Here is a 27987-nt window from a genome sequence, read left to right as displayed (position 1 = left end):
GGAGACGGAATGCCAAGACTCCACATCCGCAAGCACCGATCGTTCAATACGTATGACGGCAGCGGGGCTCACGATGGCTTCTGGGAGCAATGCTGATAGGCTGAACGACATATGTACCTAATTCAGTTCAATACGTGAGCCAGTCAGCCAGTACGCGCTGCAAATAACGTTGGCCAACCTCTCTACACATATCCAGTGGCTGCGGCCAAGGTATACGACGAGACCGCTTCTTACACGGTTTTTCTTTTTCACGTTGTAGCTGCAGCATGCCGCATGTCTTGTTTCACATAAGAGGCTTGCATATCCTGCTGTTTGTATTGCGTGTTTACGCTGGGTATCTTGTATCGGATGGAACCGACATAATTTGGACACTAAGCAAACCCCCGTTGGCACCATCTTGAGCAAATCAATGTAAACCCAACGAATAAACCATACATAACCCCTTTAACGACTCTAAGGTCTGAACGCTTGGACCCAATCATGCAGTCGATCAATAACAACGGGCATGATACCGTTAAGACTGTCCTCCATAATCCCATCCAAGTGTCTAATCGCATCCTCTTCATTCAATTCTAAATGGAAACGCTCCTTTACCTTGAAAACCGCCTTGTCCGGCTCAATCTTGATGTCCGGGATATTAGCATGGACCATTAGACTAAACAGGTTAAGAATTAAGTTTGACGATTTCCGCAGCGCTGCGAACGCTAGGAAGCAGTATTGTTTGAACTGCAGATACTGCTCGCTCGGAGGATTTGAGCCGCCCATCGCGTCTGCCATCTCCTTGCTGAGCTTGACTGCCGGTGCAAACGGTTTAGGGTCCCGGCCGAGGATAAACCCGAAATCAGCGTGAAAGAAATGTCCGTCCGGTGTTAGGAGAAGGTTGTCGAGATGTCGGTCGCCCACTCCTAATATATAAGTAATTACACAGTAGCCCGCGCACGATTTTACAAACGTATCAAGGGTTTCCTTCCGTACCCCCAAATATGCTCGCTCATCAGGATTATGCTGCTTGAGGTAGGCAAGAGCAGGGTTGTTACGATATTTGTAAGCGATTGCAGCAAATGTCTGGGATGGGATAAACTGAGAAGCCCCAGCAGTTGTACTGGTTGCGAGGATTTTGTAAGGCGTCAGTTTGAGATCCAAGTTCTCCTTTTGGAGTAGTTGATCCATGAGGGTGATGATCTGGATAACAAGCTGGTCCTGGCGTAGGTCATCGCCAGTCTTGAAGATGATAGGGTACTTGCTTCCCGATACCGTCTTGAATGTGACCATGATTGGCGAAAGGGACGATTTAAAGACCCGCGTCTCTTCCGGAATAACTCCTGTGACCATGACCGATGGGTCCAGGGGTATAGGTACGGCCGGGTCAATGGATAAGAGTTCGTTCTTTGGGTCTGCTAGGAAACTTTTGGTTTTATCAGCCTTGCGGGCGACTGACTCATTAGAGGCCTGGATTTCGGCCGAAATTTTAGATAAGACGGTAACAAGCTCGGCTTGTCTTCTGATGGTTACTCTCGTTTCGCGACCACCCGGGCGGTCCTCGAGTTCCTTCATGAAGTCATATTGAACTTTCGCATACATGGTACGAACTTCCTCGCCTTGTTCATTGCTCTTGTCGTCGTATTCAACCCCAAGGTACCAGTAAAAGTAGTTTCCAAGGGTGAAGTTCTGGACAGCTCGAGAAATTAAGAAATTTGCTAGGGAAGATGCTCGTACGGTAGCTTCATTGGAGTCAGCTGAGATATGTTCGAACTTCAACGCTTGAACTAGCTGTAGCAAGTAAAGGAGCAACTCGTGGTCATCGGACTTCCTCAGCCGTTCTACAGCATACGCTCTCACAGCCCGGTTATCAAAGGTAGGACCGAGCAGCTCAAGCGCATCGTCCACATCAATATCAGTCCATTTGCCAAGGACTTGAATTGCTTGCTTAGATTCGCTCTGGTCCTGCCAATTAACGGACTTGACGAACTTCGTGAGAGCCCGCTTATCCTTAGTCAAGTGGTAACGAAACTTCCAGACAAGATCCTTTTCTTCTGGAGACAGGACATGAGTGGGCGAATATGACATAATCATATTGAGCTCATCGCGAACCTTTGCATTAGGTCTCAAGTCTTTGTCTAGTATTCCATGGCGATGCTGACTCCTGACTAGGCGTCTATGCTTGCTTTCTGCGGGATTATCCCGTGCACCAACTTCGGGATCGTATATCCTGACTATGCGACTATCCATCCTGTTTCCTGCGTCACCAGGTCCATTGATTCCAGGGCCATATGATACCTCGGGAGGAGGTTTTAGAACAATATTCGATTGAGAAGCTGAAAGGTGCTGGAAAGATGAGATGGGCGGCGGGGGATATTCATGATCCGCAAACACGACAGGAAAATCAAAGCGAGGCAGTTCGATATTCAGCATGAATCTCGATGGGCCAGGTCTCGGCGGATTTTCAGCCGCTGAGTCGGTAGTTTTATCTTCGTCTCCATCCTTCCCAGCATCCTTGGTCGGCGTCGCTTGGCGTTGAAATGATTTGACTGAATTCTTTGCTGCTTTCAAGCCACGCTTCTCGGTTCCCCGGAATACAAGCTGGTCAAGCCATTCAACCCTAGGTATCTCATTCATCTCGTGCTTCTTGAATAATTTCTCTAGACGCTCAAGCTCTTCGGTTTCCTTATCCACGAGAGTGTCGTCTTTTTTTGAGGCACCTCTCTTCTTCGCTATGCTCGAAGGTGTAGTAGTATTGTCATTTCCATCTGCCTGTTTGTGGCGGTGAACTATGCACTTCTGTCTGCCCTTCTGGAGCTGGTTGTCCTGGTCGAAGAGTGGGAGTGTCGTCCCGCCAAAGGGAATCGCGTGGCCCTGAGCTTGTTTCCCGCCGGTTGGGGAGAGGTCCCATATTGTTATTGCAAGATATGAGTTAATCGGGAGAGATTTGTATGGTATCGGCAGATCCAGCCATTCGTTCCATCTAGGATGTATTAGCCAACGTATCGAACCACTTAAAGGTATCTACTCAATCACACCTTCTTTCATTGCGAAATGGCTTGTACGATGTTTGTATTGGGACGGTTAGGGGCTTGGAACCAGCCCATACTTGGACAGTAACGTAGAGATCGGAATGTGGGCTATATGAGCTTCAAGTTAGCATGATGATGTATATGTACTGTTTTGCTACTCGCAATGTACACACCTCAGATTAGAGCCTATGTGTCTAAGTTCAGGCCTTGACAGCAATGTCGAGAATAGATGTGGTGTTTCGTCGCCCTCTAGATTAATTCTATATAATAAATGTTAGTTGTCGATAGCTGGTCGCAACTGGGAAGCAATCCTCTTACATGCGTATGCTGACTTGACGGTCTAACGACTCCGAGCTAGCAAAAGAAAAGGGTTCCATTATGAGGATGCTTGTTCCATAATAGCTTCGAGATGATGGATATGGGGAGTACGGTAGTAGTTGTTAACAAAGAGGCTATTAATAAAGAGCAAGGTAGATGTAGGTACGCAAATGGCGGGCGCATGTGCTTAGCTCTAAGTATTAAGTAGAGTACTGGCTGTAAGAGGTCGTCCCTGCCGTCATACCGAGTCTCCGTCATACTAGATGACTTATCTTATCAGAAGCTTAAATCGTGCCCTTCCCCACTTTTAGGTAGCTTCCCGTACTCCTGCCGCCCCTGCGCCCTAATGCTGCACTTGACTTCAGACCCACAATATTTCCAGATCTTTGGAAACCTTAGCAACTCTGCGTTTGCAATTCTGCGTTGGAACTTTAAACAATTCATATTAACTTTTGAACAGATGTCGGGTATGAGGAACCTAGGTATTCTCTTTTCACAAAACCGGGCAGTATACATTTTGATTAACCTTCCTTAGTCAAGTTTCATACTAAATCCCCTCATACATATCCTCAAACAAGGAGATCTTCTACACATCAAGTTTGTATCCATTGGAACCTTAGAACCTGGAAGTTATTCATGTCAGCCACGGTACGAGCCACACAAACGGTCCATCATTCAATTTATTTCAAGTCGCGTTGAGGCTTGCCCGTGACGCGACTTACGCGTCTCATTATCGCGAAGAGTGTGATTGCGTATGGAGTCATGACATATGCCAGCAATTGACATCTCCGAAGCTGACTAGAAGTCTTCGTGGATAAGACATCCATATTCTGACCGTTTACTCACACGTATTACCGGGTTCTGCTCCTTTCAAGCGCCTAGTCAACCATGTCATCCAGGGGCTCATCTCCCGCGCTGGGATCATCCGGCTCCTCGCCAGATCCTGATAGTCGCCATAGTTCGTTAGTTTTCCGAGATAAAGGAAAAGCGACCGAGAGCTCTTCCAAAAGAAAGCGGACCCTAACTAATGGCGCCGAACATGCTAATTCGCGGCAACGTACGCGTGAGCCGGATGCCGAGGGCGGAGTTGAGGGAGAAGATTTCGACCCAGATCAACCCGCGGAAGAGAGACGCTACCTTCATCGCGGCTATCGGGATCTCTTCCAGGATCTATATGAGAATAGTGATGAGTATCTAAAAGGAGATTCAACGGGGCTAATCGATACTCTATGCAAAGCAAATGCGCTGTCGTCAGGTGTGAAGCAAACTGCAGAGGCAGTCATGGATTCCAAGCTTCTAGTGAGCACGGCGGATGCATCATACCGCAAGACAGTCCGCCTAACTGCGGGAAATATTGCTCAAGGTGTTGATGTAGACGAGTTCGTCTCAAAGTGTATCACTTATATGAGACTAGGATCTGGGATTACGGAAGACGACGCACCAGAACTGACTGCTACACAACAACATCGGAGGAGGCCGGGTCGGGGAGCTCTAGGGGATGAAGGGGACGACGAGGATGATATCGGCGACGAGGGTGATATGTTTAATTGGGCGCATCTTGGTCGATTCGCTTGTCTTCCAAACATTAAACGCCCAGCAACACCAGGTTTTCTCCTCGGTCCCCTCTCTGCCGAGGTGAAGAAACGAAAAATTGTCAAACGTAGTGCCCCATTCAGACCCAACAATCTACAGGAAACACGACCCGAGGTTCTGGATGCTGAAGCTGTACAAAGATCGGAAAAGAACGATCTTACTACTATCTGCTCCAAGATTCTTCAGAGGCTGAAGCAGGCGCAGGAAACAGCCCAGGATGCTGTAGAGGATGCCGTCAACCGCGGTGCAAGCGATGAAGAGGCACAAAGACTGATGGACCGTTACGGCTTAAGAGATACGGGAGGTATAGATCTCTTGAGATTCGTGGTAAATCCACGATCCTTTGGGCAAACTGTGGAAAATATGTTCTACGTGAGCTTTCTGATTCGAGACGGCCGTATTAAGATCGACTTCGACGAAAACAATTTACCAACTCTGGGTGAGTTAAGACTCACTTTAGACTTTTCTGTCAACATGCTAACATCACTCAAGACCCAGTCGATCGTGAAGATGAAACGGCTGCCTCCAAGCATCGAGCTCAGAAACAGCAAGCTGTGTTCTCCATTGATATGAAGACGTGGCGTGACATCATCGACGCGTTCAACATCACTGAGCCGATCATAGAACACCGTAAAGAAGAAAGCCACCAAGGACCTGGGTCTCGGGGTTGGTACAATTAGTGCTGGTTTTGCTGTCAGTCGCGTTTATATCGTAATGTGTATCTGGACCTCCTAGTATGGGTTCAAGTTGTTGATTTGACTGAAGCAAAACCTACATCAAATAGATTCTAGTTGACGTGTATAACCAATAGACAGATACCCCCAAACCAGTTACAGTAGAACTAAACTTTTACACTTAACCAGTTATAAACTACTCCGTAACAAGCTCCGAACCTTGGGAATGTCTATTCTGAAAAATGCAATTGCAAGACTTCACCCTGCGACGTCGTTTATAGAGTTTGTGGGTGTATTAGGCCTACGAGATCTGGTAGCTTGTGAAGAGACAGTGTTTGGACTGTTCCCAGACATCGGAAAGGGGCTTCATGGCTTCATTCTACTCAACTACAAGGACATGCCATCGCAGAGAGCACATAATTAGACGAATGTGCAATGTAAACAATGCTACTTAGATATTCTCAAGAAAGTCTTCAATACTAACAAGACCTCAAGATATATAGTATAGAAGCTACAAAGCCTATTTTCAATAGTCTTCAGTATCCCGTTAGTACCGTTAAAAGCCCTAGCCTTGTCAAACTCTTCCTCGTGCCTTTATTTGATATTTAATTATTCCTTGCTTTATTCTAGCATTACTAGACTATGCAATAGTACATACATCATGTAGATGTTCATATTTTAGCACGCATTTAAGCCTAGGTCGCCATCTCTTCATTAGGCTCACATCACATTAGGTATATGGGTATTTTACTATAGGATTATACTATAATGTAATAACATCTTAGTCGTATATAAGTATAAAAATCAGTTTAAGCAGGGTCATTAAATCCTCATGTGTATCTGTATAAGACTATTTCGTAATCGGTATTACTAAAGGAACATTGATGCTGACCGTTTACTCTTATTAGTACTTCCCCCGCTTTCGTGTATATACACAACCTCTATTCTAGGTTACCTTATTACCTTGTTCAAATTAGTATATAAATACTATGATATCCTGTAAAAATGCCATCCGTAAATAAAGTTGACATTTCCCCCCTTTCCGACGAAGAGATTCCTATAGCCTTTCAAGTATTATCGAAATCCTTCGGCCACGAGGCACCGTTCGTAGACATATACTTTCCAAGCCATGATACACCATCCGGCCAAGCACAGGGCTCTAAGCGTTTGACTGTGTGGAAGCAGACCTCAGAGGCTTCTACCTTTTTAAAAGCAACTACCCGAGGCGACCAAGGGGATCAGGAGCTCATCATTGGCTTCGCAGTCTGGACACTCATGAAGGAGGCCCCACCTGCAGAGCTTGCCAAGACAGAGAATGTCGAGGAGGTCTGGCCAGACGAAGCTGATCGTGAATTCATGACACGCCTGTGGAGCGATTACGTTATCCCGCGATCCAAGGCTATTGAAGACTCTGGCGGCAAAGGAGTGTATGGTAAGTGATAACCATGGATAAGAGCCGGCCCATGTTTCTAACATGCTTAATATAGTACTTGAACTACTAGCAGTTCATCCAGAATACCAGCGTTTGGGTGCAGGTACAGCTCTCGTAGAGTGGGGGACTAAGAAGGCGGACCAGCAGGGCCTTCAGGTAACACTACCTACTATTTATATTCCCCTTACTGATATAAATATATACGAATAAAATCCTAGCAGTATAAACCTAGGATGACTATACGTATCGTATTCCTATATTCATTAGGTCATTGCTAACCCAAGTGTACAGGCTGTTGTTGAGGGTACTCCGATAGCTCGACGACTTTATGAAAAAAGCGGCCTCCGCGCAAAGATTGAAGAAATGCGCTTCGACGTCGGAGATGAATTCGCTAGCAGAAGGAAGCCAAAGCTCATATTCATGACACGAGAGCCTAGGAAGTAGGTAAGACTGAGCACTCAGGCGCGAATATCATGAAGTCTGTTCCTACGTACAGTCCTACATAGTTCCCTAGTTTTGACTAGTAATAAGACCAGAAGATGTTATACACTAGGTTAGGTGTTTAGTAGTAGCTGTATATCTACCCCTATTCACCAAACCCAGGTCTATCATCTAAGTACTAACCCAGGTTAGTTAATTCATATATCCAAGCAGGTAATTTAGGTCACCCTACAACCCTTTCACCCTTACGCTCATTTATCTTTTAGTCTAAGGCTACCTTGAGATATCGTGACGTAACTGTTATTCATACCTCTAGCTTTCTAGTGCATAGTAAGGACGCATCAGAAATTCTATTGCGTCTAGAAAATATCTAGGGTATCTACCTACCTAAATATGTCCTCTGTTACTAATCTTACAACTTGCTCCTGATACTAAAGCGATTACTATATGCTATAATGTTTCTCTATTGAGACCAATCGAAGACCAAACTTAACTGCTGTACTTTAAATATCTATTTCCTGTGCCTCCGATCTTGTATTCTTTTCTCACGTGTCAAAGGAGCACCCTCAACAAGTTGGCTCGAATGCCTCACGATAGGGCATTGGAGTTAGGCGAGCGTCAGTATACAAATTCGTCGTTAAATATCGACTGATATGCAATCGTCGACTATTAGTATGTCGCTTATAAAGAGAGGATAAAGTGAAATATCGCAGATACTCCGTATCCATACGAATATATCCGGAGGTCTGAGTTTCCTGATGAGTGTTGAAATTTAACCCTTCACTACTTATCCACGAAGCCGACGCCAAATTTTTAATTTGGCAAATTGTGAATGTAATCGGCATGTTTGGTGGGTATCGTCGTATGGAAAGAGAAATGAGGCCAGTGATGCATAGGTAATTATTGAAGACAAGAGACAGGTTCAACCTGAGCCGCAAGATTCCATAACATACCACACACCGCATGACTGAGAATTCCCAGGGAGTGTTAATTGGTCTTCATTAGACCCATCAAGCACTGGTGCTGAAGTAATAATTATCCCACAGGTACTCGTAATCTTCCAGTATGCCCGCGACCAGACTAGGCATACGACGACGCACTCCACCTATAAGGCCCTTGGTGACATGCTCATAGAAAGCACCCCTCATAGTCCACCAACCGGCCGCCCAATACCTCTTACCCCATTCTTCGTTCTCTAGAGCAGTGCTGCGTAGACCCCGGTCGCGTAACTGTCGCGCTGCGTATTCCATACTTAGCCCGAGTATCCAAGGCGTCCAAGACTTCTTATCTTTACACCTTGACAATGCAATGGCGTATACTAAGGGGGCGAGAATGTGTAATATCTCGGCAGTCTGTCCGGAGCCAGATAGCGTGTTTAGGAGCTTTGCTGCGGGTTTGATGTCGTCTGCTGTTAAGACCCGGCTCATCAAATAAGAGCTGATATCTCCAGGATTTGGTAAGCTTGGAAGACTGGCGCCGGTTCGTGGCATCGTCCATTCTTTCTCGTGGGCACTCTTGGTAGATTCTTCCATCTCCACGGAGGACGTATCTTCACCCATTAGCTCCTTTAGCGCCGCATCGTCATTTTCGTCCACTTCCTGGGGAATTGGGTCTCGTTCTGGTAATGCTGGTGTAACGAGCGGTCTTGAATTGGTGACTCTCATTAATAACAGGCGACAGAAGGCTTTAATAATCTCCAAAAGGATGATAACACGCCAACGAACTTTCTCCCCCTTACGTTTGGCGGCCATCTCCCACAATAATTCGGTATACTGAACGATTTGTAGCAACAGGGCTATTCTTCGATATAACCTACTCTTTCCTGCCCAAAATCTGGTGTAGCGGGTATGTGGGCTTGGTATTTTGGAAGCTAGTGCGGGGATTTTCGTTACAGCGCCTCGGAGGACAGCATCGTGATAGAGGGATAGTAGCTGGATACCCGAGTGCAGGGTCTCCGAGGCGATCTCAGCGTCACGAAATCGACCGGGTATAATATACGTTAGGGATCGTAATGCGCTCTCGATCTGGGAAACTTGATGGGCGTTCTTCGTGATGAAGTCGCCATAGATATTGAGCCATTGAGGAGGTGTCGAGAACTTGCTCTGGGTCGGTTTCTGAGGTTTATCGGGTGGTCGTGATGCGCCACCTTTGAAATGATCAATAGATCGCGACATGATGGGGGTATATTATTACACTGTATAAATGGGGTGAGATTCAAATTAAAACATGAGAAAAGTAAAGAAGAAAAAGACGAATCAATCAAAGTGTAGCGTAGTTCGCGACTGTACAATTGATTGGATTATAATCGTAATTGAAATGTCGTAATTGTGATAAGAGGTAGTTGTGGTTGTAGTTGTGGTTGTAGTTGTGGGAAGGGCGAAAGTAACCATGAGCTGTTCGACCACGTTTAATTGTTAGGCTCCATCGCGTCGTTACTTCCTACGCTTCTGTCATTACCATTACCTCTCCGCCTTGCAGTTGCCTCGGCTCGGCCCAGCTTTTGAATTTCAGCTGGAGAAAATAAGCTCAGGCCATCTGCAGTCTGTTATTTGTTAGTGCACTCGGTCCTCCCAGAGCTTACCTAATAGGTAGTAATTAAAGATTGATCCGAAGTATTTCCGAACAAAAGGGCTTCCCATTATTAACTTTCATCCATTTTCATGATGAAAACTGGAATAGCCTCTTATGTACTTGTATTCGCTCCAAACCCTTGGCAACGCTAGCCTTAATTACTAGTCAAATGCTTAATCAAAGCGCAGCTCTCTTTAAGGTGCGGAAGGGGAGTTTACATAGTACGGACACAGCACTAACCTAGTAATCTTATAATCCTCAATTTTGAAGAAATAAATTATCTATGAGTTGTGATAAACAGATTATTCCCATCTAGAGACTGCAAGTAAGTCTCTCCAAGTTTTGTATTTAATGTTTAATCATGGGACATATAGCTGTCCTAGGTATTGTTTCCATCCGTCTCCCTTCCCAACATAACCAATATACATATCTGGCCTTACTACCACGATGAAGTTATCCTGGGTGGTAACAATATCCGAAGAGAAGATTCGCGGTTCATCTTGGGAGCCATTACTATGACCATTAACTGGAGCCTGTACCGAAGCGCCGGCGCGTAGGATGAGATACGTGCAGATGTCCCTGAACGACTGCAGAACCCCGGACTCTCCTACGAAGAGAACTAGATACTTTCCGTACGAGGTGATCGAATACAAGCGTACCACCTCATTGGTTCCAACACCGATGAGCTGAATATCTGGACATCTTTTACCTGCTTTCCATATGTTTTGCTCGGAATCTTCGATTAATTCGGATCCAGTCCAATCATACGAGACACCCATTCCTATTTTAATCTTAGCACATTCTTACCATTGGGGAACATTCTACGATTGTCCTTACCGGTAATATATCCCGCATTCTTCTCAATCGTAGAAACATACTGCTTTGCAGTATGGTTCGTGTCTCGAACTAAAGTCGCTGCAACATCAATGACTTCCTGTGCTACTGCACGGCGCTCAGTATCATAGCTGCGTATCAATTTTACCGCGGCACCGGAGGTCAAGTTGGTATTCTTGATTACAGCTGCGAGACGCCAACCAAGGCTGAAAGCATCTGCAATACCAGTGTTTAAACCTTGGCCACCGTTTACTGAGTGAACATGGGCTGCATCCCCTGCTAAAATGATACGGCCCGTTCCTTGATTCGAGACAAACGTGGAAGCAATACGTTCTTTGACTGATTACCGGGGGAAGCCATTAGTGCATTATTCTCGATCATGTTGGGCATTACAGGAGGAAATATGATTGCTTATAGTGAATCTGCCTACCATCGAAGGTTGAAAACCACTCCGTCCTGACGAAATCAATCCTGTGCGGCGTCATATGTTCCCTGATTGAGTCTTCCGTCCTTTTCTGTGTGATGTCTCCATCGAGAAGGACGTAAAATCTCGCCATGCCTCGTTCCCGAGGAATCCATGACACCCGAGATTGACCCCTGAGTTGGAAAGTAATGATTTCTGAGCATCGAGGGAAGTCGGTATCAATGAACGTGTCGAGCACAGCCCACACCATTTCAGGCTTCGTTCCGGTGAAACTGATATTCAGCGCTTGACGGACCGTTGAGCGCGCACCATCGGCGGCGATTGCATATTTACTATGGACTTTGCGTCCGCGGTCCGTATTCAGCGTGACACCATCTTTTGTCTCGGATATAGAGACAACCTTTTCCTGGTAGTATACAGGTAAGTCTAGGTCATCCTTAAGCACTTGCTCTACGACAGACTGGCCGATCATCAAAAAGTTGGGATGAGCACAATGCTCAAGCGACGTCCACCAATGGCTCTGGCGAGATTTAAAGTCGCCCTCTGAGAACGTCGAGCTAGCTATACACTATGAGTTATCAAGTTCTATCGAGAATTGAACCAACTTACTATTGCACTCGATTCCAAGCGGGAGTAGTCTATTTAGGACCCCTACTACCTCGAGGTATTGTTGTGTGCGCGCATTCAGGGCATCTGCTCGGCCAACCTCCAAGGGTCCAGATTTGCCGTCTAGCACATCGTCAGAGAAGGAAAGACTAATTGTTATAGAATCCTAACAAACCTATAACCCTTACGGACAGGCCTAGGCGGGCTGCGAGAAGCGCGGAGAGAAGTCCGGTAGGGCCACCTTATTTCAACATCAGCTCTCAGGTCTCAGGTCTCAGGTCTCAGGTACGCAGCGAGAAAAGTTGAACTTGGTAGCAAACCTCCAATAATTGCCAGGTCAACCTCTTCCTCAGGCCATAAGTTCGGTTCATTCTCCGCCATGTTCGCAATGTTAGAATAGCGTCTTAACGGCTTGGAAGATCGTTCCAACAGTGTGAGGGAACGATGAATCTTAATGAGGCAACTATCGGAAATAAGGTGGAATTAAAAGAATTCTGAATTAGAAATATTCCGAATTGGGAAATTGCAAATAGGAGGGCACCCCGTTCAGGACGTCACAATAGCGCGGATTTACTGCTATTACACGGCTGGACATCTCGAATATTCTCGATCACCCTCGATCTCAGCACGCCAATACCCCAGTACCCTAGTACCCTCAACACTACCATGGAGACATCGAGAGAAGAAAAAATATAAAAGTGGAGAATTGTAAGGACATTAGGATCTAATAAAATGCTTTAAAAGGCGATGTACAACCGAACTTCCTATTTCGATTTCGAAAAAGGTAGCCTGGGATAAAAACCCTTATAAATCCGGGCATACAAGCTGTATTCGACTAGCGTACACCGAAGAGGTTTCACTGCCATTTCCAACTTTTTTCTCATTGCGCCAGGCTCTAAGCAACGAACATCGAACATCGGGGCTATCGCGGAAAACAGCGTCTCACCAACGGGCTTGTCCGCATGAACACCCGAACTTCAAGGTCAATACGGCCGCTATCTTGATTCGGGACCCGGTATGCCCGTTGCATTGGAGGTATATTTATGCATTGCTCCGGAGATAGTACGAGCTAAAACTGCTCTATAGTCCGGGTTCAACGTAATAAATATCCTCTTTAGGAAGGAGGGTGAAGCTCCTCGGTCTACAAATCTACAAAGAGCTTCATGAAGCGTAGTATTGTACCTAGGCTTGGGGAACATCACATGCGCATACGATAGCGCGGAAATCTCTGAATATGTAATGTGAATAATACAAAAGCGTCATGCTGACAAACGTTATATTGAAGCAAAATTTCTTAAACACCAACTCGCTTTAGCCGTGCTGCGTTGCCGGAAGAACATACCATGAACATACTATGGAGTAGCATCGATTATTAGCCTGGTATAAGGCTTAGTTTGTTAGTTTGCAACGTCGGGGCATCGGCAAACCGGCACTCTCTCTAATTATGTTAGGTAGGTAGTTGTGTAGTTATACCAGGGGGTGAAGAATCCATCGTATCGCCACCGAGATCTAGACACCTCGGGGATCGAGCCCCAATGTATCTATCATATGTATCATGCAACGGGTCTGCATTCCCCTGCAAAGATAGATTTAAGTTCATAGGTTCGACCGTGTCTGACCATCGACATGTTGTTATTGAATTGTTAAATCCTACTCACAATATGCCGTCTATTTTGAAGCTCGACACTGCCGACGACTTGTCATTTCCGACAGCTCTGGCTAATAAGCTGGGAGATATCGAATTCTCCCACCTTGAATTCACCCATCTCGAAACTGCTTCGCGGATCTTAAATGTCATCTCGCGATATAAGCTTGCAGGTCATGCGTTCTTAGCTAAGAGCCGCGATGGAGTCAACTTTCTAGCCCAGATCTACGTCAAGGTCGCGGCTAGTCAGGCTATCCACATGTGCCTCCCTGCTTTCCCCTTCAAGTCACCAAATAGAAGCACTAAAGTGCTTGGACGTCTCCCTGATAAGGCCGAAGAGTTTGCGCTCGCACATCTGAACGGCTTATGCGCCGCCATAGGTGATATCTACGCACCAGGTGCAAGGCTAATGATTGTTTCCGATGGGCTTGTTTACAACGGTACCTAACCCTCATGACACTTACGTATGCTACTCAATACTAATAAGAGTGAAGACCTTCTAGGAGTACCAGATAAGGACGTCTGGGCATACGGTGAAGCTCTCCGAGCATTAAAGGCGAAAAAGGGGTTCCACCACATTGAGTTCTGCCGCCTCAAAGACATTGTAAACGTGGACGTGCCTAACGAGTTGGATGAAATAAGATGTAAGTAGAAGTTGAAATCATTTTCAACATTGCGTTATTATCCCCTTATCCACAGGAAGATGCTGATACCGACGACTCAGATGTCGCTAACGCCACCAACTTCCGTCACGCCCTACTACAGCAGTTCAGCAAGCCCGGGTATAATGTATCTCTCAGAATATCCGAAGACGAGGACACTTGCTTAACGTATAGGGGGTATATCAAATTCCTAGAGACTGACCTTCAGAATGTATACCCGGTTGGCGAAGGGCGGAGCAAGTCGAAATATAAAAGGGGGATCGAGTATATTGCCAAGCAGATGCTCACCCGAGGGGATGTAAGCTCTGTCATTTCTTTTTCTTTTCCTACCCCCAGCACGCATTCAACCAAGTCAACAACAAAGCCACGAAAAATAACTGACATCACCATGTAGGCCTTTGCTCGAGCTGTGCGTGAGAAGTTCCCCGATCGGCTGAGACTCTCGATCCATGCCTCAACGGGGGAAAGCAAGCTCTCTATCAGCCTATTGCCGACAGATACGGCTTTCACAACGCCCTGGCATTGCAGCATCGCATTCAAGCTCGACGGCACTGCTATCACTGGCCACAGGGCCGAATTCGATGCTAATGATTCTTTCGAGCTCGTCTACGAAGACGATCAGCCTAGCTACTTTCGAGAAAAGAGTGACTTGCTGTCGTGGGCTACTGATAAGGGCGGCATTACCTGCGAGCCACTCTATCCCGCCGGAGTCTTAATCCGGCCGGCGGCAGGCCGGGGCGCCCTATCCATAAAGGATGTGGACGGCCCTAAGGTACGCGCCTTATCACAGCGTAATTCTCCTGTCGTACTACGCGGCTTTTCGCAGACCAGAAATCGAGATCTTTTTGTAGAGAAATCAGGAGATCTAGGCGAGCCGACAGGGTGGAAGTTTGGTCTTGTCCTCGAAGTCAAAGACCGCGGGGCGGATACACGCGGTTTAAACAACGTTCTGTCGTCTGAATGGATGCCTTTCCACTACGATGGACTGTTCAAGACGGAGAAGAGGGTGCGGGATGACGGGAGTGAGGTGTTGGTATCTACGCCACCTGGGTAAGTTCCTACCCCTTGTCTGCTCTAGGCCTCTCCCTTTAGCTAACTCAGTCAACCAGATTCCAGTTCTTCACTGCCGTAACAGAGTCACCCAAGGACACGGGTTTTACACTCTTCTCGTCATCAACACTGCTGTTCAAATATCTCCCCACACACCTACCCCTATCCTCGCTGCGCCCTCTTACCTGGACCGTGTCGACATCCTCCTTCAACTCTACCGTCATCCACGGCCTGCCTATGGTGATAGACCACCCAGTTACAGGCCGTCCCTGCCTACGCTACCACGAACCGTGGCCCCAGTCCAAGACGCGATTCGAAGCGACGAATGTCACGATTGAAAACGCGTCCGACCATGGCCTAGACGCCGCGTGCGTTAGCGATGCGGTTGTTAGCTTGCTGCATGATCGCCGTGTCGTGTACTACCACTCGTGGGACAAGGGCGACCTGCTCGTGAATGATAACGTTCTCACAATGCACACGCGGAGCGACTTCACGGCAGGATGTGATCGCGAACTATGGAGGATAAATTTTGACTAGTCAATTTGAGATTTGATCCCCTACTCCCAAGTATTCGTGCGGGATACGTTCCCAGTTTGGTAGAGTATTCTCTAGTGTGGAAATATCGGAAAAGATGCTGTATGTTAGTTAGTTAGCTTGCCCTATGATAGGCCCAGTCGAGATTCTCGTCGTGTAATAATACCCTTGCCCTTGACACGATGCTTTAGGTTGTTTTTGAATGGTAGGCAGAAGGATTTTGGTACTCGGCGAGGTCGATGAGTTAGTTAATAGCTTGACCTGAACTGGAAACTATCAAGTCAGCACGTTCATACTTCAGCGCATCAATACCATGGCACCGTTAGTACGAAGTATAAATAATCCAGCGTCAAAACCACTCTATAGAAACGTTCGTTGACGACTAAAATAGCTTTAAGAAGGGCATATGTGTATTACAGTTCACTTTGTTGGGAGCTTAGGTACGCTTTGGACATAATACCAATAAAGTCTGATGAGCATTATATATAAATACCTACTTGCCCCCCTCCCCAAAAGCCTACTTTTCAGGATCATACCGATAATAATATATCCGAGGTAATATTATCATGAATGGCTAGCAACATGCAACACTCGTCAAGATCTACCCAGCTCAAACATTGGCTAAGTCGATCCGGTGCGAAGCTTCTCAGAACAACATCACCTGAAGAATCTGTTAGAACAGCATCATCAAAGCCAGCGGTGCCTCGCAAAGAAACACCATCTAAACCAGCTAATCACCCCCCAACGACACCTTCAGAGCTTCCTACAACAACATTGCCGGTAATGGAAAATGAACATCATTCGACTTTTTCTAGTGACTCCGAATTTCAATCTGTTCACAGAATGTCATCCAAGACATGTTCAACGAGGCCAGCACCATTTAAACTACTTTCACAAGAGGGTCGCAAGAGGATCTCAGACAATATATCTACCGCTTCCGCCAAGGTAAGCTCTGTTGCGTCCTTCGGCATCCTGAACGTCGCCGAGGCCCAAGATGGTGCAGCAACCACCGCAGCAGTAGCTCGTTTCGTCGCCGACAGTTTTCCTTATCTTCTCGATGATTTCATGCATCGCGTCCAAGGAATTACAACGAATGATCCAGAACGACTCGCTGAGAAAGCTTACGATATCCCCTCCTATCCCGACATTATGTTTGATGATTTCGGTGATCAGCCCGCAAAGACGGCCGCTAATCATGTCGAGGGCTCCCTAAACGGTCTTCATGCAAAAGCTACAGTTACAGCTATTAGAAAAGCTGAAAAAAGACTCCTTCGCTCCATTGCGAATGTTATGGAAGACCACGTACTTATTGCCGGGTCCACAAAGTGGACACTTAAGACATTGATGTTAGCTGTTTCAACAGCAGCTTCTGAGGCGGCTTTAGTGGCGGCTTCTCAAATTACCTGCACCGGTGCGGGCGACATCGCTCTCGTGGATAAAGATGCTCCACCGCCTTATTTAAAAAGTCCAAGTTCGACCTGAGAAAAGGGGGTTCCATTATTGACTGTTGAAATGAGTAGTCAAGGGACTACTTTCAGGTACAGTGCATGGTATCTTGGCATGTATATATAAGAAGGACCTCCCTCCTGCCTCCTCACTCATGCAGTTGATAGACCAGGTCAATATACAAGTATAGCTCATATTACAAAAAATGAGGCAAGAGATTTAAGGAAAGTAATGATATTATATGATTTATCCCAAACAATACCAAATGTAGTTGGCGCTTGGGTCGCTGCTATAGTTGGAGTAGTAGTAGTGGCTATTTGTGATTGTAGAAGTCGTAGTCGCGTAAGAGATAGTCTTCGTGACAGTCTTCGTTACAGTCTCCATTTCAAGTTGTCTTTTCCTATAAAAGGCTGTCAGTGTGTGTATATCACGAGGTGGAGCAAGAAGCATAGAAGCAACTTCGCTGTTCCTCAGGGAACTCTAAACTAACTACGGGAGCTCGTGGCTGTACATACCTAGGTAGGGACTGAAAGTATCCCTTGTTCTTGATGTCTCATCTAGAATCCTGACGGTGTATGTGTGTGCCTGTATGTGTTTTTGTATATGTGTTGGTATGCGTGTTTGTTTAATGTAACAAAAATGTAGTTGCGGAGAGTCTCGCGATTCCAGGCTCTATTAACTGTTTCTGAAGGCAACTTATGACTGCCATGCTTGGTTTATAATTTAACAAGTAGTAGATATCTCCCCCCAAACATCATAGAATAGGTAGAGAGACAGATATTGCCGGTCGGTATGGTATCCAAAATCTTTAGGTTTGGATTTTATATTAAACTTTTTTTTAAATTCCTTTTTTTTTTAAATTCTGTTATCTCTTCCTCTTTCCAAGGATGGGATAGACTCTGTATTTTCATGAGACGCGAATGCCTTACAAATGGAATGCGCTGCTATTGCTATTAATATATTAGTGGTAACTACCTAGGTAGTGTGTAACGTTAGGTTTCATTAACAAGCCGGAAGCCGGAAGGTATGCCATGTTGTCGGAGGTAGGCAGGTACCTCCTAATTTGTATAAACTGGACTCTGTTACGAAAGTGTGTTGCTGCCCGATTCTTTCAATACCTAAACTTAGGTAGGTACAGAGATGCCTTCACTTATATAGTAGGTAAGTACCTACCTACCGTAACCATATCTAGCTTGATTCCTCGCTCCTACCCTTCATAACTCGTTATTGCCTGGCAACCGTCATGCAATTACCTTTTACCTTGCTACTAGTCCGATTATGACGATCACCTGGCAACATTACGTAGGGGCACGCGGCGAAATAACCTATAAAAATGGAAGGCTATACGAACAGCGGCTGATAACATCTCTTTGGGTCATTAGGTACCTAGGTACCTAATATACATAACATCAATTTACCTAAGGTATTCCATAGGTAACTTCGAGTAATCCTATACCTACCTACCTACATGTACCTGTGTGGGTAATAGGTACTAATGTATCTACCTTCCTCAAAGCAGTAGCAATTGCTCTGCACCTGTCTGATTCTTGAGTGTAGGTAGCTTCTAGTCTTCTATGTAGATTGCCTTATACATAAACGGGTATGTATAATCATTCTGTGGCATGTAACTACCCGAATGTTGAGTACATATTTTGGGAATAGCTTAGCTCCGGCACTCTACCTAGTCGTCCCTTACCTTAGGTGCCTAGGTACATAGGTATGTATATGCGATAGATACCTGTTCAAACGTGGTCTGTGCTCCCCTTTTCTCTGTAAAGTACCTATCCAAGTACCTACCTACCTAGCCTACCTCCCCTCCTTAATTCAAATATTATCAATCTCATACGTGTGGATTTCGCGATAAACATCATTCTGCCAGCCGCTTATAAATTTCTTTATTTATCACACAAGTTTTCTTAAAGTTAACAAGTAACCTCGATAATTAAGATATGAAAGAAAACACTATCTTCTGTTTTTTACTCATGAGGATGAAAATGACAGCTATCTAATGGAAATTTCTTAAAAAGAACTTATCGTGACAAATCTAAGCCATGGCGAGAGATCGATCAAAACCATGGGCCAATCATAGATAGTTAAAACCCGGGAATCTTGAAACGGATTTTCTGCATGGTTCTCCGCCAAGAACAAAAGCCCTAGGCCGATCATGGATCGCCAATGGATCCACGGTTAATTCGGCTTGATCCAATCCTCGCTCTTCGCTTGCCCTCGTTCATTCTCACTCTAGATTCCGTCTCTCATTGGCGGCTTCATCCCACCATCGCGCGTGTTTCGAAACAATGAGGAGGCGGGCTGGGATCGACTCGTTTCAGGTTGAGCCGACCATCGAATGGCCTCCAGTCCCTTTTCTCCATTGCCGTATATTCTCTGCTACCGATGAACGACAGTTGGTAGGGCTCTTCCCCAATGAGCGTCCAGCATGGGATGATGATGCCCGGGACCACGGGCCATCGAGAGTAGTGTATGACAGAGAATACGGGGGGAGGGAAGTGGTTATTTTGGGGGTAGTGTAATATGTAATAGTGGTAATAATGGGTAATGGGTAATGGGTAGGCAGGTAATATATCACAGAAAAGTGGCCAAATGCGCGCGGGTACTGCCTACAAGTCTACCCAACGTAATTTCTAAATGTGTTAACTATTGTTATTCCTAAACTTGTTATTCCTCGAAACCCATTTCTCTCTTTTCGATCTAGACTTGATCACTTGCCAATTCCCTTGGAATACCGCCTCCTATCGTAGCCCAAGTTTAAGACGATCGATATTGGAATGAGCTTTGACATTGACATTGACATTGACATCAAAATCGACAACGCCAATCAATACTAGAAAAAGAAGAATGGATCATCCATCGAGGGTACTAGCGCAGGCACGAGAGCATCTCGAAGCTCTGAAGCAATCCGGTCTCAGCCGCGATGCCCTACTCGCCTTACTAGGAGAAGAATCACAACAACCACAACAACAACAACAACAACAACAACAACAACAGCAACAGCAACAGCAACAACAGCAACAATCTACTATGATAAATGAAGGTATGAGATGCCTCCTTGGGACAATTATCAATTGTCCAATTATATTAACTAGTGTTAATGGTCTCAGCCATGCCAAATTTCAGTTGTAGAGATATCAATCCTTTCACCCAACAGCCCCCCAGACAACGATCTTCCGTCTCGTCATCCAGATCCAGCTCTTCGAGTCGCGACAGCGTATTCTCCGCAGCCTCCATACGAAGCTCTGTATCGTCAGCGTCAGCCCTAACGACTACTGACGCGAAGTTCTGGTGCACATCCTGCGATAAGACGTTTAAGAGGAAGTTCGACTGGAAGCGACACGAGGAAGAGTTTCACGAGCGATCGCGAAAATATCCCTGCCCGAGCTGCAACCAAAGCTTCTGGGGACCCAATACGTTCAACCAACATCACAAGTCAGCACACGGCTGTAAAACATGCCCACATGCCGACACCGTAGTCAAGCATTTACGGAAGAGGAGGGCGTGGGGTTGCGGCTTTTGCGCTGCGATGTACGGCACGTTCGAGAAGCACATAGACCACGTCGCCGCACATTTCGAGTCCGGAAGTACAAAGGCTGACTGGCTGCACTCTAACGTCATCTATGGCCTACTACACCAACATCTCATCCACGAGGCATGGAAGGCGTTGATCGCGAGGAAGCAGAGGAAATTCAATGGCCACCAGCCCATGTTCAGCTGGAGTCCCGAGTCAACCGGACGAGCTCAGGGTTACGTAGAGAACGAAAACCCTGGGCAGTTGCAAGACTTATTGGAGTTTTTCGACGGAACCAAGGAGTCCGCGGAGAGCATCGTCGAAATGGCGTACACTTGCGTCCACATCGTATTCCGACCAAGGTCAGTTTCCGGCAGTCCAGGTACCCCTCAGTCTGCCTCGGGTTCAGCTTCGTCCTCCGCTATGCCCAAGCACATATCCGTCTTGCCGAGGGCTCCGTCGGTCCCGCGGCGCTCAGCATCTACATCCGCATTACCTGGTGTAAGCCGACACGGCAGACGAACACCGTCCATGGATTCTAGCCGCACTGCTCCTGCTCAAGTTCCAAACTTGAACTTGGCAATGCCGATGGCGCCAAATAGCCAACAACACATGGTTAACGCATACCAAAATTTCTCCATGCAACCAACTCAACAACAACAACGATACGTACCTCCGATCAGCACCGACAAGGCATTACCACCAGAGCCGCTAGCACCATCACCGACTTCGCCCATGAATATCGACTTTCCACTCTTCAGCACTGGAGATGGGTTGCTACCGCCGCTCAACCTATCGTCAGATGACTGGCCGAGTTTTACGAGCACATTGATCGAAGAAGAGGAGCCGCCACATCCCTTATCCTCCAATGACTTTCCCATGACATGGGATGATCTCGGACAGTTCCAATCGAATCCCCAACGGTGATAAAAGTTGGTTTCGGATAGGAGAGGCGTCAAAGCCGAGGAATTAATAGTGCCATGTACAGTTTTATTATGCCCGGGTCGTGGAGCTCGGCTGGAATGCATAAATGTAACGATAGCGAACGATAAATAATTGCATTGTATTATGTTTGATGCGAAAATATAACGAAATATTGCATGATCGAGTTTAATATCTTGGAATCCAAGGACTAGGATGCTTGAAGTGCCCATGTTCAAGAACCCAAATAGAAATAATGACGTTCTTAAGTCGTCAGTAAGCAACGAATATGTATGTACCTACCATATTCCAAGTCCCCGATTCGCTACCAGCACAGCAACATACCGGTAATGCCTAGCCACTAGAGAGGAAGATCGCCCATCGAATATTCGGTTGACATCATTCAAGATTCACAACTTGTAGCATCATCGGGATAATTGTCGTGTGAAGATTATGTGTTAAGGAGATTTAGGCTTTCGGTCCTGAAGGGCAGCCAAAGCCAATCAAGAACTTTTGCCCTGGCCTGAAAGTTAAGTCTAAATAAAGCATTCTAGGTTTCCTAATGAGGCACTGTTGATCATCTACCTCTCAGTTGCGAGTTGAGGATATTCTTTTAAGCGTCTTTTCTTTATGCCTGTGCGATTTAGCGTTGAAACACATCCCGACAGCGCAGGAAATAACAGAAGCGCGTATAAAGAGAATGAAAAACCATAAAAAATATTGTTGCATATAAAATATAAAGAAAAAACCTCACCAGATCTACCATGGTGGGGAGGTCTAAGGTGTTGGTCCCCTGGATAAACAAAACTCGAGGCAAAAAGATAGATAAGAAGAACAGCAACAATATAGATCAAAAAGTTAAGCTAGCTCCACTCCGTTTCGATCGGAGGTCCTCCGGGTTATGAGCCCGGCGCGCTTCCGCTGCGCCATGAAGCTTTGTGCGAGGACTTGTATCTCACTGTTGGTGGTAGCAGCCGCAATGTTTCGACCTATAGACTCTTTGCCGGTTTTACCCCTGAGTCACATCGTCACAGTCACCACTCCGAGATCCCATTGGACGGTGTTTTTAAATACTTTGTTCCTTGTAGCCGTATGAACTTTTTCATGTTTTAATTATTGGCCTTTGGGTTTATCTTGTGTGATCATATGATATGTGTAGTTTATCGGAGACACAACATTCTTCGGGATATTTACACTCGGTGTAATACTATGCTTTTAGTCATGTACTTCTTCATAAACTAGCACACGTATCTGAACATTTAGTTTTACTCATGGCCCGTTGTCCTTTAATGTGGCTTTAACCATAGTCCGGCCCTTTGTGAATTTGTTATAACTGTATAATTATATTTTAACATAAATAATTGAGGTAAAGGAACATATGCCTGTTGGCTTTGGATTAAGGCTCTGCTTTAATATATCTCGTCTGTCTATTCATATCTTGTTGGTTATTTGGTAACGCGCTTCTTGGAGTTCCTGATTTAAACTTATACTATCTTACAACAGCAAACATATTAATATACTTAGCTATCTATGTCCTAACTATCAATTAGGATACATGTATACTGTCAAACGGTTTGGTTTCGAAAGATGCCTCCTGATCCCAGATTACTATCCAGTTTTACAACAGCAAGTTCTGGTAGCTTGATGAAATCGTATAGACCGATTCACTAAGTTCTGGTATATTATTCATCTTATCAAGTCAAGAACACTGCCAGACGAATGCTAAGATCTCTCAAACTAGCAGATATGTATTCATTGAATAACTGGGGGGAACTAATGAGCTTAACTCTGGTTTCGTCCTTAGAACAGATCCACTTTCTTATTATCCTCTTTGGTACTCCAAATATGGATTTTATTTCCTCGGGTTTCGAATACCTGACTACCAACGGTCCTCCCTCGACGTATCAACTTATACCAGTATTAAGCACATGATCCAGTGGTGTTTCTAATGATGAAATATTTATATTCAGGCCCCAATACTACTACTTTTACTCCAACGTGTTTGGTTACTAATACTCTAACCCTTTCTACATTTATTATCTTAACCGGATCGTTCCTAGGCTCGGGACTTAACATAGGGTTGGTTGAGATTGTTGCGCTAATTACCCAATTCATGTTCTACCTAAGCCTTAAGTGCCACTTTTGCAAGAATACTAGTGTGCTTCTTACTGGGGTATACACGGAATTTTCTAATAATATCTAGGCTTAGTTCGATATGACGTAAACTTGATAGGAGGGATGAATATGATATGAGGGTTGTGAATAAACTACCTAGGTACCTAGCTGGTCGAGAACGTCTGGGAGTTTTCTTAGCGTAAAGATATACACCTGCTCTTTTCCAAGTCACACAAGAACGCCGCTGACAAAATGCCAAGATATACCTCGCTAAGAGGCCGACGCCCGGAAGATATCGGTCAGCATAGGCGAGATGGCGAGTATCGGCCCGCGACACAATGTGCTTAGGTGGAGAATTCGACGGAGGATGTGTGAAAGCGGCTGAGCGGCTGAGCGGCTAGACGTCGCTAGCGGTATGTCACCGCACGGACTCTTAATGCTGAGACTGGGACAGGGCTGGGAAATCGTGGATTGGCAAATACATAGGAAATCTACATAGGTAAAGAAAGGGGGAGGTTGAGCACGGACTAGATGTTGGATACGGTTCTTGGAGAGGGGATCATCTAATAGTAGGTAAGGCAATCACATCTCAAACAAGGATTAATTACTCCGACAATAAATTAAGAGGCGCAACGATGAAAGCATTGTTGTTTGCTTGTGTAGCTCTAGTATATTTGTGTCGAAGAGATCGATAGCTTCAAGTCGCGGATGAGCCAAGTCGTATTCTGGACGGTGTCATTCTGGGTTATGAACCTGCAAACTTTCCACCCTAGACCTCCTAGCGAATATGTAAATTACTACAGTGAGATCTTAAAATGTGATAGATTACCTGGGGAGTTGATTACTAGTACGGGTGTTACGTATCCGTTAAACTCCAAATTCAGCCCGGAGCTCGGTTGGAAGTAAAATCCTGGCAGTTTTGCTCTCACTTAACCAACATGGATAGCTTACGTAGTAAACTAAAACACTCAAGTAATTTGGTTGGTGACTGTATACATCGTTAATAATATGTAATAATAATAATTAGATCGGGACCGGAGAGAGGTAATCTTGGGTAGAATAGATGCGATTTTTTTTATAAATAAAAATACCAGTGCTTGCAGATCGCGAAAATCATCGAGTCCGTAATGAAACCTTAAGGGACTAAGGCTGTAAGGGTTCGGAGGATTGTACATATACATAGCAAACGACGGCGGGAGCTATGCGTTAGTCTAGCGGCTAGAACATTCATTATTAGCGGATAACCGGATGATTTATTATAGCATGGTTGGTCCCTAATAAATTGCTAATGCGCACCGGAACGCCGAGTCCATCTGTTAGGTAAGCTTAATTCTCTATTTTATATTTACATAGAACTGAAGAAGAAAATATCGACAGTCGATGTAAGGATTATATGGTAGGTACCAAGTACATGTACCTAATACATACTTGTACCTACCTAGGTTAGGCATTTGAAGATCCGAGCATCTGGCACATGGCTTGAACCGGGGTCCCTTGGTATTCATGTGCGAACTCGCTAAGTCGGAGTTTCTCGCGGGTTTCTAGAAGAGTGTTCAACAATCATTCGATGTAGAAGATCTAGCCTGAGATATCTTTCCAGCCACGCATGTAAGTGCCGTCATATCATGCCATTTTGCCTCAAAAATATCTGCCGCTCGCGTGACGTTCAACCATTGGGATCATTGGGATCATTGGGAAAATGTTTGGTGTTTTATTTCTAGTATTTCTAGTATTTCTAATGACAAATGTCGAATAGAATCGGTAATGACCGCAAACACATAACTTCGTCATGCTATCCCATGCTATCCCACGCACTAAAAATATGCACTAAAAATATGCACTAAAACCTAAAAACATGCACTAGAAATTTTGAACATTCAGCCAAAAGTTTAAGTTTGACCCATGACTCCGCAAAAGCGGAACAAGATACCTACCTTAGGTACATACAATAACGCCTTATGAGCACGAGGCGGTAAGCAACCTATGTACAAGGTAAACCTACAAGGTATTAAAAACTTGGACCATGTATTTACCATTTACAACATAGTTACGAAACTTTCATAGTTTTAGGAACTCGTGTTTTGAAACCTGCTCCTCGAATAATTATATCAGTAACCAATGCAAATCCCATTTGTTCATTATCTTTCTCTCTATCAACTACCACTGCTACCACTGCTACCACTGCTACCACTGCCACCACTGCCACCACTGCCACCACTGTGTTGCTCTAGCCTCTACTTATAGAGTCTTACCTGTTTGTCTCTCACCAGTCATCTTATTTTATTGTCTTCGAGAAGAACTTCAAGATAACTTCAAGGTAACAACTAGCCGCCATGGCTCTCAATTATAAAGAATCAAGATTGGTCAAGGATACACTACCATCCCTACGCCAACATGGTGAACACATTGCGACTGTCTTCTATAAGACCATGTTACGCGACCATCCCGAACTACACAATTACTTCAATACCGTGAATATGCATACAGGAAAGCAGCCGCGCGCCCTGACGACACTTATTCTAGCATTTGCTTCCAATATTGTCAACATTAGCGAGCTAACACCGAAGCTGGAACGTGTGGCACACAAGCACGCCTCGCTGAATATCCAGCCCGAACAATATGAGATTGTCGGCAAGTATCTATTGCGCGCGTTTTCCGCCGTCCTCGGTCCTGCCATGACCCCTGACGTGAAGCTGGCGTGGACAAAAGCTTACTGGGTTATGGCAAAGATGCTAACGGGCCGAGAAGCTCACATTTACCGCGAATTTGAGGACTGGAAGGGCTGGCGGAAGTTTACGATATCCAACAAGAAGAATGAGACTGTAGAGGGAAACATCGTCTCCTTCATTTTGAAGCCACTTGATGGAAAACCCTTACCATCCTTCATGCCCGGCCAGTACATCACCTTGAGAATCACAGTGCCCGGCATGAAGTTTGCCCAGCGCAGACAGTATTCGCTGAGCGATGCGCCTAGCTATGACCACTATCAGATTACCGTCAAGCGAGACCAGGGGTCAAATTGGGATTACGCTAAACCTGATGATATCATGACAATTTCCTCAGCTGCCAGCAGCGCGTCAGATAGTAGTATTGGTAGCGTGCAGCCATGCAGGCCTGGTGTCGTCTCCAACTCGCTTATCGACGAGTTCAGTGTAGGAGACACCATTGAGTTAACACATCCGTCAGGCTCTTTCTTCCTTGATACCAAAATGGACACTTCGATGCCGCTCGTCCTCATTTCCGCCGGAGTCTGTGTAGCCCCACTGCTCTCGATGCTGAATACTGTTGTAGAAAAGCGAATCAACAGGCCAGTGTCTTGGATCCAGGCATCACGACATGATGCCCCCTTCCAAGCGCATGTCGATAATCTGGCTAAGAGGCACCCGAATATAAGGACAAAGTTCTTCAAGTCGAGGCTGTCGGATAGTGATGTGTTGTCGTATACTTCGACCTTCGACAACGATTTCCTATCCCTCACATCCGAGGACTTGTATCTAAGCAATGGCTCGGCTGAGTACTACATATGCGGCCCCGAGAAATTCATGATGCAGGCGTCCGAACACTTACACAAGTATGGTGTAAAACCAGAAAGGGTGCAGTTTGAGATCTTCTCGGTAGGAACTTTCGAGATGAGAATGGATGACTGATTGGAGGACGGTACTAGTCGATACGACCGAGGTCGTCTCGAATAGCCATCTATAGCGCCATTTATCACGACGCTTCGTGGCCGATCTATTCTCTCTAGGTTATCTTCGAGAAGCCTATTGAGCATTAGCCACATGTCAAATCCTAACGCATAGTGCGTAGCCGAGCGAAACGCGCGCAGCTATATTTTCGCCTGGTTCGTTGAGCTCCGAGGAGCCTTACTGGAGTCTGCTTAATTAGCCATTGGCCCATGGTAGCCATGGAATAGGAGCCGCCCGTCGTAAAGAAAGAGGGAATAGCCGAGCCGATCCTTTCTTCTAAGAGGAGTAATACTAAGGTTTCGGCCGAGGTGATTTGGAGTATGGCGTTCAGTTTGCTACCTTAAGCAACCAAAACCCCAATCATTCATTCACAGCTATGGATTATCGCACCAAAAAAAGATTCCATAGAAGATGTATGTACGATAGGAAGCACGAGTCATGTCTTAGATTATTAGAGCTTACGTACCTAACCTTACGGTCTGATTAAGAATATAAATGATT

The 27987-nt window shown here is 45.5% G+C and overlaps 9 protein-coding genes and 1 non-coding gene across 10 annotated transcripts; 6 read left to right on the top strand and 4 right to left on the bottom strand.

The window, feature by feature from the left end:
- Nucleotide 1: 1 nt before the first annotated feature.
- Nucleotides 2-3583, bottom strand: F4813DRAFT_40493 (phosphatidylinositol 3-kinase). Its single transcript, XM_049248443.1, has 4 exons — nucleotides 3330-3583; nucleotides 3185-3271; nucleotides 3018-3119; nucleotides 2-2962 (listed from the first exon to the last, which is right to left on the bottom strand). Exons 1-4 carry the CDS (start codon nucleotides 3386-3388, stop codon nucleotides 454-456), a joined length of 2757 nt encoding a protein of 918 aa, XP_049100618.1. The 5' UTR covers nucleotides 3389-3583; the 3' UTR covers nucleotides 2-453.
- A 105-nt stretch (nucleotides 3584-3688) lies between these two features.
- Nucleotides 3689-5960, top strand: F4813DRAFT_355839 (uncharacterized protein). The gene is made up of 2 exons (XM_049242919.1): nucleotides 3689-5361; nucleotides 5415-5960. The coding sequence occupies exons 1-2, from the start codon at nucleotides 4218-4220 to the stop codon at nucleotides 5600-5602; spliced, it is 1332 nt and encodes a 443-aa protein (XP_049100617.1). The 5' UTR covers nucleotides 3689-4217; the 3' UTR covers nucleotides 5603-5960.
- Nucleotides 5961-6519: 559 nt separating this feature from the next.
- F4813DRAFT_355838 (uncharacterized protein) lies at nucleotides 6520-7681 on the top strand. Its single transcript, XM_049242918.1, has 3 exons — nucleotides 6520-7028; nucleotides 7084-7184; nucleotides 7320-7681. The coding sequence occupies exons 1-3, from the start codon at nucleotides 6602-6604 to the stop codon at nucleotides 7470-7472; spliced, it is 681 nt and encodes a 226-aa protein (XP_049100616.1). The 5' UTR covers nucleotides 6520-6601; the 3' UTR covers nucleotides 7473-7681.
- A 171-nt stretch (nucleotides 7682-7852) lies between these two features.
- On the bottom strand, nucleotides 7853-10089 carry F4813DRAFT_40447 (peroxisome membrane protein). The gene has a single exon (XM_049248442.1). It carries the CDS (start codon nucleotides 9641-9643, stop codon nucleotides 8480-8482), a length of 1164 nt encoding a protein of 387 aa, XP_049100615.1. The 5' UTR covers nucleotides 9644-10089; the 3' UTR covers nucleotides 7853-8479.
- Nucleotides 10090-10131: 42 nt separating this feature from the next.
- Nucleotides 10132-12595, bottom strand: F4813DRAFT_355835 (FAD binding domain-containing protein). Its single transcript, XM_049242917.1, has 6 exons — nucleotides 12225-12595; nucleotides 12080-12145; nucleotides 11908-12027; nucleotides 11305-11859; nucleotides 10878-11213; nucleotides 10132-10821 (listed from the first exon to the last, which is right to left on the bottom strand). Exons 1-6 carry the CDS (start codon nucleotides 12283-12285, stop codon nucleotides 10400-10402), a joined length of 1560 nt encoding a protein of 519 aa, XP_049100614.1. The 5' UTR covers nucleotides 12286-12595; the 3' UTR covers nucleotides 10132-10399.
- A 970-nt stretch (nucleotides 12596-13565) lies between these two features.
- F4813DRAFT_395554 (Pyoverdine/dityrosine biosynthesis protein-domain-containing protein) lies at nucleotides 13566-16057 on the top strand (the record flags this gene model as incomplete). The annotated part of the gene is made up of 5 exons (XM_049247711.1): nucleotides 13566-13989; nucleotides 14044-14193; nucleotides 14274-14509; nucleotides 14606-15261; nucleotides 15321-16057. The coding sequence occupies 5 exons, from the start codon at nucleotides 13566-13568 to the stop codon at nucleotides 15796-15798; spliced, it is 1944 nt and encodes a 647-aa protein (XP_049100613.1). The 3' UTR covers nucleotides 15799-16057.
- Nucleotides 16058-16350: 293 nt separating this feature from the next.
- F4813DRAFT_395552 (uncharacterized protein) lies at nucleotides 16351-17277 on the top strand (the record flags this gene model as incomplete). The annotated part of the gene is made up of 1 exon (XM_049247710.1): nucleotides 16351-17277. Exon 1 carries the CDS (start codon nucleotides 16366-16368, stop codon nucleotides 17275-17277), a length of 912 nt encoding a protein of 303 aa, XP_049100612.1. The 5' UTR covers nucleotides 16351-16365.
- A 2701-nt stretch (nucleotides 17278-19978) lies between these two features.
- On the top strand, nucleotides 19979-21911 carry F4813DRAFT_355811 (uncharacterized protein). The gene is made up of 2 exons (XM_049242916.1): nucleotides 19979-20293; nucleotides 20361-21911. The coding sequence occupies exons 1-2, from the start codon at nucleotides 20098-20100 to the stop codon at nucleotides 21689-21691; spliced, it is 1527 nt and encodes a 508-aa protein (XP_049100611.1). The 5' UTR covers nucleotides 19979-20097; the 3' UTR covers nucleotides 21692-21911.
- Nucleotides 21912-22549: 638 nt separating this feature from the next.
- On the bottom strand, nucleotides 22550-22621 carry F4813DRAFT_t61. The gene has a single exon. It is a non-coding gene; the product is annotated as a tRNA-Met (tRNA).
- A 3267-nt stretch (nucleotides 22622-25888) lies between these two features.
- On the top strand, nucleotides 25889-27987 carry F4813DRAFT_40365 (globin-like protein). The gene has a single exon (XM_049248440.1). It carries the CDS (start codon nucleotides 26134-26136, stop codon nucleotides 27445-27447), a length of 1314 nt encoding a protein of 437 aa, XP_049100610.1. The 5' UTR covers nucleotides 25889-26133; the 3' UTR covers nucleotides 27448-27987.

The sequence above is a fragment of the Daldinia decipiens genome (genome assembly GCF_022478715.1).
Source record: "Daldinia decipiens strain CBS 113046 unplaced genomic scaffold F4813scaffold_12, whole genome shotgun sequence".
Taxonomy (NCBI): domain Eukaryota; kingdom Fungi; phylum Ascomycota; class Sordariomycetes; order Xylariales; family Hypoxylaceae; genus Daldinia; species Daldinia decipiens.
The sequence above is the reverse complement of the archived record's forward strand: the minus strand, read 5'-3'. Positions and strand labels throughout refer to the sequence as shown.

Bases quoted from the DNA above. Each gene is read 5' to 3' on its own strand.
- F4813DRAFT_355811 (XM_049242916.1), top strand. From the start codon at position 20,098: ATGGATCATCCATCGAGGGTACTAGCGCAGGCACGAGAGCATCTCGAA. The intron at 20,294-20,360 runs GTATGAGATGCC...TAATGGTCTCAG, and splicing joins ATCTACTATGATAAATGAAG to CCATGCCAAATTTCAGTTGT.
- F4813DRAFT_355838 (XM_049242918.1), top strand. From the start codon at position 6,602: ATGCCATCCGTAAATAAAGTTGACATTTCCCCCCTTTCCGACGAAGAG. The intron at 7,029-7,083 runs GTAAGTGATAAC...TGCTTAATATAG, and splicing joins TGGCGGCAAAGGAGTGTATG to TACTTGAACTACTAGCAGTT. The intron at 7,185-7,319 runs GTAACACTACCT...CCAAGTGTACAG, and splicing joins CGGACCAGCAGGGCCTTCAG to GCTGTTGTTGAGGGTACTCC.
- F4813DRAFT_40365 (XM_049248440.1), top strand. From the start codon at position 26,134: ATGGCTCTCAATTATAAAGAATCAAGATTGGTCAAGGATACACTACCA.
- F4813DRAFT_40447 (XM_049248442.1), bottom strand. From the start codon at position 9,643: ATGTCGCGATCTATTGATCATTTCAAAGGTGGCGCATCACGACCACCC.
- F4813DRAFT_355839 (XM_049242919.1), top strand. From the start codon at position 4,218: ATGTCATCCAGGGGCTCATCTCCCGCGCTGGGATCATCCGGCTCCTCG. The intron at 5,362-5,414 runs GTGAGTTAAGAC...ACATCACTCAAG, and splicing joins AAACAATTTACCAACTCTGG to ACCCAGTCGATCGTGAAGAT.
- F4813DRAFT_355835 (XM_049242917.1), bottom strand. From the start codon at position 12,285: ATGGCGGAGAATGAACCGAACTTATGGCCTGAGGAAGAGGTTGACCTG. The intron at 11,860-11,907 runs GTAAGTTGGTTC...CATAGTGTATAG, and splicing joins GCTTGGAATCGAGTGCAATA to CTAGCTCGACGTTCTCAGAG. The intron at 10,822-10,877 runs GTAAGGACAATC...AGATTAAAATAG, and splicing joins GAATGCGGGATATATTACCG to GAATGGGTGTCTCGTATGAT.
- F4813DRAFT_40493 (XM_049248443.1), bottom strand. From the start codon at position 3,388: ATGGAACCCTTTTCTTTTGCTAGCTCGGAGTCGTTAGACCGTCAAGTC. The intron at 3,120-3,184 runs GTGTGTACATTG...AAGCTCATATAG, and splicing joins CACATAGGCTCTAATCTGAG to CCCACATTCCGATCTCTACG. The intron at 2,963-3,017 runs GTGTGATTGAGT...AATACATCCTAG, and splicing joins CCATTTCGCAATGAAAGAAG to ATGGAACGAATGGCTGGATC.